General features: G+C 41.5%; 1 protein-coding gene across 3 annotated transcripts in view; it reads left to right on the forward strand.

Annotated features, from left to right (window-relative positions):
- The window catches only part of RGS10 (regulator of G protein signaling 10), a 29,892-nt gene extending 20,964 nt beyond the window's left edge, over positions 1-8,928 (forward strand). For all 3 annotated transcript variants that reach the window (XM_050959071.1, XM_050959072.1, XM_050959073.1), the window contains exon 5: positions 4,521-8,928. In XM_050959071.1, the coding sequence (XP_050815028.1) occupies positions 4,521-4,667 (147 nt within the window). In that variant the 3' untranslated portion in view covers positions 4,668-8,928. The remainder of the gene's footprint in view (positions 1-4,520) is intronic.
- The last annotated feature ends 3,016 nt before the right edge of the window (positions 8,929-11,944 follow it).

An 11,944-nucleotide genomic window follows, 5' to 3' on the forward strand; every position in this document is an offset into this window, starting at 1 on the left:
CGGTGGCGGGGATAGGGAGGTGTGGGATTATAGGGCCTGGGCTGTTGTTGTATATAGTGTCGGTTCTGCCAGAGCATGCACATTGCCAACTAACTGGTAAAATGAGCTCCCATGTATGTATGAAAGCAAATGGTCTTACAAGATACACAGGGATGCACGCTCACTGGACTCAGGGCAGAATGAAGGGTTGGATGCCATGTGCTGCACTGTGTGGTGGCTTGCTGACCTGGGCGCTTCAAAGGACAGAATTTAATCTGAGGGAAGGTGAATGAGGCAAAGTGGGTCAGAGGAGTCCTGCTCTGGCAGCCTATCAATGTGATGGAGAGGACACTGCCTGCATACTGGCTAGCACAGAAGAGCCCAGGCTCCAGGTCAGTCTATTCTGGCCTAGTTAGCTTTTTAAAAAATGACAGTGAAAAGCTCTAAGAATAAAACAGCTTGCTAAATTCTTTGTTCTTCTCAACCACATTCCATACCCTATAGGGAACATTATACATTGTGCACTCTCTACAGAGTTCCTGCTGCTGCAACCCTCGCTCAGGGAAAACTCATAAGCCATCCGTGATAGCATAAGGTTCCTTAATAAAGTTGGGAGCTGGTGACTGCATGCCACTCTGCATTTGTTATGGATCAAATCCTCAGTCCACTTCCTGGGCTGGGCACTTAGCAGATGCATGGAAGGTGGAAGTGGAGGAGTCCCATCCCTTTCAGGCATGGAGAGGTGCTTCCTTGGAGGTTACTTCTGCTGAAATAATTATCATGCAGGAGTGAGTATCTGAGGCTGTGTGAAATGTCACATCCTTTCTCCCCACCTCTGCCACACACCCATAATATGATGCCCCCACCTGTTCCGCTGAAGGGGCTTTCAGTGGAAGCTCGGTAGGATTTTCCTCTGTGTTTTTTGTCAGAATCTGGAGAACCCATCAGCTGACTGATTTCATGCCCATGTTTTGCTGTGCACTCACTTAGACTGAGACACTAGTGATGCTGATTTCAGTAACAATGAATTCTGTTACTGGCTGCCTTGTGGTCACTGGAGTTTGCTTCAGGACTTTTCTCCTTGGTTGATTTCATCTGCTCATTGACTCAAAATGGGATAGATGTCCTGGAATACCCCCTCTCACATCCTTGTGCTTTAGAGAGGGGGGCTGAGCTGGGAAGTGAGCCTCTATGTCCCAATCCAAAAATCTGTATAGCTCCAGGAAGGGTTTGGATCTGCTAATGCAGATCTGAACTTCCTCAGAGCTTGAGAGGGCTCGTTCCTAGGATTCCAATCCCAGCTCATCTGGCAATGCAAAACTTTGGGCAGAATTTTGTAGATGTCCACGTTGGAGACAGGTTCTCTTCATTTTTTAACCTACTTTGCCATGGACTGTGGAGTCACTGACTCTCATCTGCTGCTTCCAAAGAATATGGCCATTGCCACTTCCAATTGCAGCCTCCTCGGGACTTTTGAGTATTTGTTTTTTCCCCTTGGCTCATGTCTTTTACAGCAAAGCAGTTCTTTGATTTAAACAGCATATTTAACAGAGTTAACATCACATGCTGAATGCATCTGTCAGGTATTGAAGTGAGCTGAAGAGCAAAGGTTCAGCTCCCTTTGAAGTGGATTCCAAATGATTAACAATGGAAATGTCTAAAGCCCAATTTCAGTGTAAGAAAGCAAAATCTTTCATGGAAGAATCTGTTTGATTTGGGGGAGATGGGAAAGGAAGTGTCCTTGTAAACCCCGACATTACTATACATAGTAGGTGATTACATGACTGTAACAATGAAATTGGAGAGAGTACAAAAGGCTTTAACTGTTCTCCATTTCAGCAGAGGGATCCATGCATAGATGGGAACAGCCAAAGAAGTATGAATTAGAGATATACTAAACCAGGTTCGAGGGGAGTCCCGTTAATGTGCTACTCAAGAATGTCTGTAAATGTTTTAAAACTAAACACAGGACATCTGGGGATTGCTGCAGATTTCCACTGTATGGAATGCAGCCTTTATCTGATCCTGCTACATAGTATTCCAGCAGCAATTATGCTCTTCTGTGGCTTGAATCCTTATTAAGTCACAAGGAGTGGTATAATTTGCTCCACAAGGACAATCTGAGATATGACTGTGTTTATAAAGTATAAAAGGGCACAGCTTGAAGGCCAGACTCTGACCTTATTCATGGCAAGTAGCAATTTACTTCTCAAGTAGATCGATTGATTTCACTGGGACTTCTTGTGGGGGTAAGTTCTATTAAATATTAGTAAGAGTATCAGTATTTGGCCCTGTGTATGTAGTTATTTGGATACAGCTTCAGCACAAAGGCTGCTATTCAATTTGAGGAAGTGGGACTTCAGTGGTTCATAGAACCCTTGTGAATTTCAAACTCTTTGCCCAGGTACATGCACCTGTACTGTGCAGAGATGCCAACGAATCTCATCCATTCAGTTTAAAGAGAGAGAAAACTCTCTTTCTGCACGTCTATAAAAAAACCTCAGCAATCTGCGTCGTTGTCACACTCCAGGACTGTTACCAACTTGGTTTTGATCTTTACAGTATTTGCCCACCATGAGGGGTGGGTGCCCTGTTGTCACCATGAAAAGGAGGGGTCTGTTAATGTAAGTCCCAAACTCTGGCTCATGAACCTCTGATGGGCTGTGTTTTCACCACATTAAAAAAAGGTGTATTTTACATTCAGATTGCTCTCTCGATCTAGAATGCTAGTGGACACGCGACACAGGTAATTTTTATCTTGATGTAGCTAGTCCAGGTCAACTGCAGGTGGGAAGTATACGGTTAACCTCAACTAGCCACATCAAAACTAAAACTACCTGCACCTTGTCACTGCTAGCATTCTACCTTGAGGTAGCTAACTTGAGTTAAAATTCATTTTAAATCCATTTAGCATTTAAATTAAAGCAGAGAGGTGTCATATGGTTTACATATAAAAATAAACAACAGTTAGTATGAAAGCCCCTGTGTTATTTATTTTACAGGCAGGATATTACAGCTCATACACACACATGTTTTATGTGATTGATGGTTTTCAGTAGCTAAGATTACTGCAGAGGTGAAAAGAACAAGCTTTCTCTCTACAAGGCAGTAAGCTACAGTTGCATTAACAGTTTGAAACATTTTAGAAATGAGATCCATAAAGCTAAAGTTTCAATTATCCACACATGGAATTTGTAACCCTACGTATTGAAGCAGCTGAGAATCCAAAAATTCCTCTTGGAAGCTTTGCTTAGTGACGTTGGGCACCATAAAATGTAATCAGTCACGAAGCGTGACTCAGAGCGGCTACTCTGGTGCACCCATTGCCAGAGGGTGATGTATGCTTTTGTTTTGTTTCAATTATGGTTTGCAGTTATGGTTTGCAGTATTTGTTTTCTCCCCTAGCTTTTCTAGCCCAAGCAAAATAGTCGCAACCTAGACAATTGAGAACACTAGAGACTTTTTGGTGGTGGTAGTAAAAATCCAAGTAAGTTATAGGAGTTTGCTTAGAAATAGATGGAAGTAGGAAGGGAGAAAATAACAGAGTTGGAAGATGAAGCTGAGTTCAAGAATGGCAGGGAACTAGAAAAGAAAAGACAATGTGACTAGCTCCCAAAAATACCTAAAAAAGGGTAGTGGGGAAATAGGGATAAAATACTTATTTTGAAACAAAAAGCACGAAGAATTTTCAGGTGAAATATTTATTATTATATAGTGCCTTGTGCCCCTGTACACACTGTGGGTCATATCTTGGTCTCCCTGAAGTCAATGGCAAAATTCCATTGTCTCGAATGGAACCAGGGGATCATCCCTTGTGTGAGTAAGAAGTGTTGGCTAAGCCAGTCATAGATGTGCACTAAGCTACAGGAGTGTTGGACAAGCCAGCTATTTCAATCAGTGACACATTTGCACCTGCAGCCATTTGTCTGCTTAAATTATTTAGAGGCTCTTTTGTTAATATCTCAGTGCTGTGTGTGTGCGCTCAGGCTCTACTGTGATATTCAAGTGTGGTTACGATCAGAAAGGTGAATGTATCCAGTTCTGCCACCTCTGTGCATTCTGAGCCACATCTTTTTACTGTACTGACCGAATGCCATCTTCATTATGTTTTTTCTCCTGGGGACCCTGCAGAACCGACCTTGCTATGAGTGGGAGCTGGGTTACGTCCTCACTTGTACATAATATACAATTAGTAACTAAGTGCCAGCTGCAGACCCTTTACTACAGGTGGTGATGTAAGAGTCCAGCTTTCAAACGTCAGGTTACATTTGCCGTGTTCTCAGGCAGGAAAACCATCATTTGGCTATAGGCTGATCGAATTTGATATGGACATTAATGAACATGGAACCTCATAATACTGTTTGTTATACACAATCACTTTTAGAGTATATAAGATTTATTTTAATGTCATGCTTTCTGGCCAATATATTTTAGTGTATGCATTTGCTGACAGAACAAAATTGTAGAACTTTCCTATTATCTTTCTGGTTTAGGATCTATTTTATTTGAGTCACTGCTTTTGTTTCATTTCCCTTTCCCAGATATTCAATCTCATGAAGTATGACAGCTACAGCCGTTTCTTAAAGTCAGACATATTTTTAAAACATAAGAGGGCCGAGGAACAAGAAGAGAATTCATCGGAAGCTCAATCCGTAGCTAAAAGAGCTTCAAGGATTTACAACACATGATCCAAAGAAACCCATTCAGACAAGCAACAAAAAATAACCTATCTCTCAGGAACAGTCTTTGGGTCTATAACTGTTGCATTTAATGCTTGAAAAGCACAAAACCCTTTTAGGGGATATTTACCTTCTTAATTGCTTGAACAACTAATTGTTTTTGCATGATGGTTAATACCAAACACTCTTGAAAAGACCATTTCCTAGACTAAAATGCTGAGGTATCCATATGTGGCATGAATTACATCCCATATTTCACAAATTAAAATGTTTTCCAATCACTGTATTTGTGAGGCATCACATACATGAGAAATGGAAGATAGAGTTGCTTTTGCCTTCTGTTTTTATAGCTATCCTGTATGTACATTTGTGAATTGTTGTGAGCCAGTGCAGAGTAGCATTTCTGATAACTGTGGATGAGTCATACATTGATTACCATTAGGGGGCAGTATCATGTTGGGTTAATCCTAATAAAACCCAGTTGCAGTCCTGCCAAACCTAAATCTCGTCTTTGAAACTAATCTGTCTGTGAGACTTTGAAAGGCAATTTCAATTTTGACTTTGAGAAGTGTGGGTTTGCCTTTATTATTGAAGCAGAAGGCTGGGGTTTTTTAGTCAGAATTTTCATTACTGTATTTCTTTGATTTCACGATGTTTCCCACAACAGCCAGTCAGCTTCTTCAGATGACAGAGGCTAATCACTAGCTTTGACAAAAACAACATGTCAACTTTAAAAACACAATAAAACCTCTTGTGTTTTCATAGCACCTAAACTAAAATGGAACAAAAGCACCAAAATAGGAAGGATCCCTTCAAAGCACTCAAAAAGCCATAGGAGAACTGATACCTGTTGCCCACTTCTGGGCATCACATCTTCAGGTGGGCTCAGCACTTCAGCCAGCTAGCACACTTATTCTGAAGTCACATGCAAGTACTAGTAAGCATTAGGTCTTTCCCAGTCTTCCTGAGGAATTGTGCCCTGGCTGCCAGGAGTCCTTCTGGAGAGGCACAAAACAACAGTTTTCATTTTCAGTTTGGCTTTGCTAAAATCTATTGGTCGCATACTACCTGATTTTGTTTTCCCCCAAGAAGTGTTTCAGGGTTTCCTATGCACAGATGTTGGGAAATCCAACAGAACTGTGAATTCGCATTGTGATTTTAGCAATTCCCACTCCATGCTTGAGATGAAGGGCAGTATATGGCTGCCCTGAGAAAATCAATGTGCAGTGATGAAATGTTGGGATAATAAAGGAACATGCTGGTGGAAATCTCCACCAAAGAGTTCTCTTTGTCTGTCTGGAACAGTTTTGGAACTGAAAAGCATTTTTGGCATAAATGTTTAATGTGTTTATATTTTTTGAATTCATTAATTCAATGCCAAACTATGGTACTAAATTGCTGTTTAGAATTGGGAGAACATATTGGCTGGCATGTTTTATTTACAAGCTTCACCATGTGTCCTCTAGCTCTGACTCACATTCACTCACTATTTACTCTTTTTTTTGTGTTAGTGCAGGCTTTTCTTGAGCTTGTATTTATGGGCTGTCTAGTCACATTGCACAATTAGCTTTTGATTATTTTAAAATTCTCTTTCTCAGGAAGGTCAGTTATATATTATACATTACTGTTGCTATCAGCATCTTAAAAGCCAGGGCTAGGTTGTAATTTTCTAGGAGGAAAACTCTCTATATAGCTTTATGACATATGACACTGTCTTTTTCTAAACCACCTTTACAGCCTATGTCTAAAGAAAATGGCTGCTGTGGTCTCTTCTCCCACTTAATCCATTCATATAATGGTAGTGGGAGTTCTGAAAACTTATCAAGGGATAAAGAGATTTGTTAATTTTTAGGGAATTGAGCAGGAGGGCAGTCTTTCAATTTGCACTTTCTGAGCTATAGGTCGGATGCACTGAGTACATTTACCCATCATATTTACAAAGAAATAAATGGCAGAACCAAAGGTTTAGGACCATGATTCATCAGTTTTCAGTGGGACGTGGGCACATGCTGAAAGTAAAGCACGTATTTAACTGCTTTGTTGAATAAGAATGTACTTAAGCACATGCTTAAATGCTTGGCTGCATTGGGGATTGGGCGAGTAGTTATAGTCCCCCTCTGCAGCCAGCTGTTATAATACTAGATCTTTTAATTTAAATAATTTTGGTTATGTAACCACCACATCCTGTCAAATCTTTTGAGTGATGGGCCCAAACCAAGCCCCTGGAACTCAGGAAAGATGAAATCTGCCAACATTTACAGTTTGGACTTTGGTTTATAATTCTCATTATTATTCTTATTATTATTTACATTAGAGTAGTGCAGAAAGGTCCCAAGTTGGGGGGAACCTGTCCCATCATGCTAAGTGGTACACAGTCCCTGCCCCAAGAGCTTGCAGTCTAAAAGACAAGACAGATAAGTAATAATAGACAACAAACAAGCAAAACATTAAAGGTGATGTTAGATACACCTCTTGGGTATAGCTAAGTTAGGCCCTGATCCTACAAACACTGATGCACAGCTGTAACTTTAGTCATGTGAAATTTCCATCAATAGAACTTTTCACGTGGGACATCCAGGCTACCCCGGCTACATTGCTATATTTAGCACACTAGCTCAAGCATTGCAGAGCGGGTATCTGTCTTCCCACACTTGTAGGGACTTGTCTTCATTACGGGATAAGTCGATCTAAGTTACGCTACTCCAGCTATGTGAATAACGTAGCTGGAATCAGCAGCTTAAGTTGACTTACCCAGTGTCTTCACTGTGCTGCATCGATGGGAGATGCTCTCCAGTCAACTTCCCTTACTCTTCTTGGGGTTATCTTGTTTGGGTTAGTGCTGCATATTACTTACCATATTAATTTTGTAACATGTCCAGATCCCTTCTATACAGTAAGAGGCTGATACAAATTGCATGGATCTAAAACAATGTAAATTTCCACCTGCATAAAACCTTAATTCTGACTGACTGCAAGTTTCACATCTCCATCCCAATTCTCTAAGTGACACAGTTTGAAATACACAAGAATCATAAGAGCTAACTCTTTCCAACCCGCCCAGTGGCTACCCTCACATATGTTTCTGAACTAAAAATGAGACTCATTACAAATAAGCAAGAGCTGTGTGTTGAAACTTGTTTAATGTTTTAAATACCAGTTGGGAGGATGCTGCAGTGTATGATGTGCCCCTCTGCCAGTTTTCTAGATTCATGCCTTCAGAGCCTGTGTCCTCTCACTTTCCCATCACCAACATTTCTGTGATGGAGGAGGACTGGGGCCAAGATACTGCTATGATGGGGACATTTTAGATTTGCAAATAGCTAGATTGGGACTCCCTTCAGAGGTAGTGAACACTTTTCATTAAATAGCAATAGGGGTTACTGATGAACCCCATAAGATGCTTCTTGCACCTCACCTTCTTTTTCTCTGTTCCTTTCCTTGATTCTACTGCATTCCTCCTGCATCCTTTTGTTTCAAACACGCTACCACATTAAACTGGGGAATTGGGGTTGAGAGGCAGGGACCATTTTGTTTATGTGCTTGTAAAGCAACTAGCATGATGGGACCTTGTCCATAACTGGGACTCCTCTGTGCTACAGTAATACTAATAATAATTAATACAATGTCTTGACAGCATGTTCAGGAATTTTCATTGCTGCAGCATAGAAACTATAACTATTTTATTAAGATAAAGTCTAAGAGCCTTTAAATCAGAGGTGGGCAAACTACGTCCTGAGGGCACATCCAGCCCATGGGACCATCCTGCTGGCCCCCGAGCTCCTGGCCCAAACTAGCCCCTAGCCCCTCCCCTGATTTCCCCCCTCCCCTGCAGCCTAAGCTCGCTCACTCTGCTGCCGGCGCAATGCTCTGGGCAGTGGGAATGTGAGCTCCTGGGCAGCGCAGCTGCAGAGCCAGGCCTGACCTGGTGCTCTGAGCTGTGTGATGGCAGTGTGGCTGGCTCCAGCTGGGCAGCACGGCTGTAGCGCTGCTAGTCACTGGTGCAGTGTGGTAAGGAGGCAGGAGTGGGTTGGATATATGGCAGGGAAGTTCGGGGTGGTGGTCAGGGGGTGGGGGTGTGGATAGGGATTGGGGCGGTCAGGGTGGGAACAGGGGGTTGAATGGAGGCAGGGGTCCAGGGGTCAGGAATGAGAGGAGAGGATGGATGGGGCAGCGAGGGTCCGGGGGCAGCCAGGAGACAGGAAGTGGGGGTGTGTGGAAAGGGCAGAGGTCCCGGGGAGGCCATAAGGGAACAGTGGTGGTTGGATGGGGCAGGAGTCCGGGGGGGCAGGTGGGGGGGGGGGGCAGGCCATGACCCCCTCCCCTAACCGGCCCTCCATACACTGTATGAAACCCGATGCAGCCCTCAGGCCAAAAAGTTTGCCCGCCCCTGCTTTAAATCAATAGTAGATAATACTTTTGTTTCCGCTGACCTTGCAGATGAGCAGCTGCCATGTCAAAGCTGGAAGTTGCAGATTAGCTCAAATCCCATGCCCTTTAGGGTCTGAGGGAAAAAATAGAGAGAGGTATATTGCAGGGTTTGTTTGGCCTCTGGGAAGGGAAATCATTGCCAAATTTAACACCACCCTCTACTGGCTGCTGAAAGAATAAAATAGATAACTTTGGGGAAATATTGATAAGGTTATATAGTAAGGCAGCATGTGAAGAGAGATTGTAGCTGTGTTTTGTTTGTTTCTTAAAGGTGGTGAAAATATCAATATATTTATTGCTTAGTTAGAATTCACCTTGTCCAGGTACAATAAGGCTGCTCAGTTCGTTATTGAAAGGTAATGGATAATAATAATAACATGTACATTGAGTTGACATTTTTCTGTACTTTGCTATTTCCCAAGTGTCTCCTAATATATGAAAACTGAAATAAAAACTTTTTTTTGAAGCTGACAATGTAACGTGTATAATTTAGACCCACATAGAATACTATAGAACAAATGCCAACCCAAGTCTAAGGTTAGACTTGGGTTGGCATTTGTTTTTCCACTGTTGTTCTCTCCTTGCCTGTGTTTGTGTTTATATTTGACATTATCTATGAATGACAGTGCATTTCCTAAAGTAAAGAGTGACTGGCATGCTGATTTCTGTTAACCATAGAAATTATACAGTTAACCTGTTAAATGCTTTTAAATACTTATTTCTCCTAGCTGCATTTTTTCATTGCTTTTCCTGTTTTGGACGTAAAATATTTAAGAGCAAAAATATAGTTATCTGCATGTTTGTGATCCAATCTGGTCTCCGGAGGCTTTTTTAATTGGCTGTCTAATCATGATAATCAGAATTTTATGTTACAAAAATGTAGCTGAGAAATGTAACTCCATGTTGGTTAGAAATAGGGAAGTATTACCCAGTAATGTGTACTGAATTGAATCCATTTCAAAGAGACTCTATTATGGAAATTTATGTGACCAAAAGGGATGTACCAGGGCCACAAAACTTCTGCTCTTCTCTAATGAATATGAATGATCCTGATGCTCTATACGCTGAAGGTGTAAATGGAATATCATAAGATCAGATGTCCCTTTATTTAAAAAAAGACACCTGTTCATTTCTGGAATAAATTTCCTGCAGCATCAGGATGGTCATTTACTCCAGCATTACTTGCAGAACTGTAGCGATCTCTCTGCACGTGTGACCCAGCTTTAAGACTACAGTCTAAAGATGTTTCTGCAATAGCAAATGTAATCCCCACTTTTCAGCCCGAGTGCCGCTGGAGTGAATTACCAGCCTATAAACTGTAGGAGTGTGCTATGCAATCCATGGAATGTAGGGACATTCTGATGAACAAGGTTTTTCACTGTTCACTTTCTATGCTTTTAACTTTTACTTTTTGCAAGGTATGGATACTGTGTTTAGACAATCAACAGACAGTGGTCAGCATTACATATACCAGCTATTTTTGGTCGAGGAATTAGGTTTGTGTATTTCTGAAATGCTTTCGAGGTATACAAGATAATAAATGGGGTAACTGAGAAGGGAAATTGGGTGCTCCTATTTTCCCTCTCACGTAATACACAAACAAGGGGACATTAAATGAAATTGAAAAGCAGCATATTTAAAAGTGCAAAAGGAAATGGTTTGTACACAGCATAGATTAACCTGTGGAACTCATTGCCACAAGATATCATTGAGACCAAGAGCTCAGCAGGATAAACCCATATGCCTTAAAGTATGAACAACCCATTTAATGACAGGGTTAGGAAGAAACTTCCCCTGTGGGCAAGTCATTCCATAATGGTCCACTACAGCATTTCTTGCACCCTTCTCTGATACATTTCATTACTGGCCACTGCCAAGAAACAGCATACTGGACTAGCTAGACCACTGGTCTGATCAAAAATGGCAAATCCTATGTTCTTATCTCTAAAGTCACTTTTTACCTATGAAGGCAACCAGCAGCTGTCTCACCCTGAAAGGAGGTGCAGTTCTTTCACCCCTGAAACTGAAACAGCATGCATTGTATGTTTCTTTCTTCCTTTCTTTCTCTTCCCCATCCCCCTTCCCACTTCCTATTCTACTAGAGAGAAATCAATGAACTGTCTGTGATCTGTGCTTTCATAGAATTGCATCTCCCAAGTTAGTCATAGATTATTAGCAAAGAGCTGCCTGGAAATGACAGCAGCACTGCAAAGAATTAAGTAAATTATTTCCATCTTAGTGTTGGTCTTGTTCACTACTACCTCATGTTTAAACCTTTTAAGCATTTTCCATTCACTTGGATGAATATTTGTGTATCGTTTACAAAAACGCGAACAAAATCCTTCTGAACTGAAGTTTCCAGCCTCAGGGAGTTTTGTTATTTTTGGAGTCAGCGTTAGACCCTGGGCAAATGCTTAAGGGAAAGTTTATCCTTTGTAGTTGGGCCAATAATGCTTTAAACTTAAAGATGTCTTTCTCTGAGTCCAAGTTTAGGCAATGAACCAAGATCTCACTAGGCCATACACACGAGTCACATAAACTACTGAGTGTGCCATAATTTTTTATTGTTTGTGTTTGTTATTTTGACTCTGCTCTGGATTGCTAAAAATCCCTTTAATGTGAAGGCGAGGAATGCTGTTCTGTGAGAGGAGAGATGCTTGTGACTAAATCAGTCTTTTCTCTAGTTTGGAAGGAAAGCAAATAGCTGGAAAAATGGAAATTGGAAGTGGTGAGCTTTTTAAGGTCTCAACATTCTAGAACAGGGATGCCTGTGGCGTACTTGCATCCCATCATGCAGAAGTGGAATGCCAGGGAATGGGATTCTGAGTGAATGACCACAGCTGAACCCTGCCAACAAT

The sequence above is a fragment of the Gopherus flavomarginatus genome, chromosome 6, assembly GCF_025201925.1.
Source record: "Gopherus flavomarginatus isolate rGopFla2 chromosome 6, rGopFla2.mat.asm, whole genome shotgun sequence".
In the NCBI taxonomy this organism is placed as follows: Eukaryota; Metazoa; Chordata; order Testudines; family Testudinidae; genus Gopherus; species Gopherus flavomarginatus.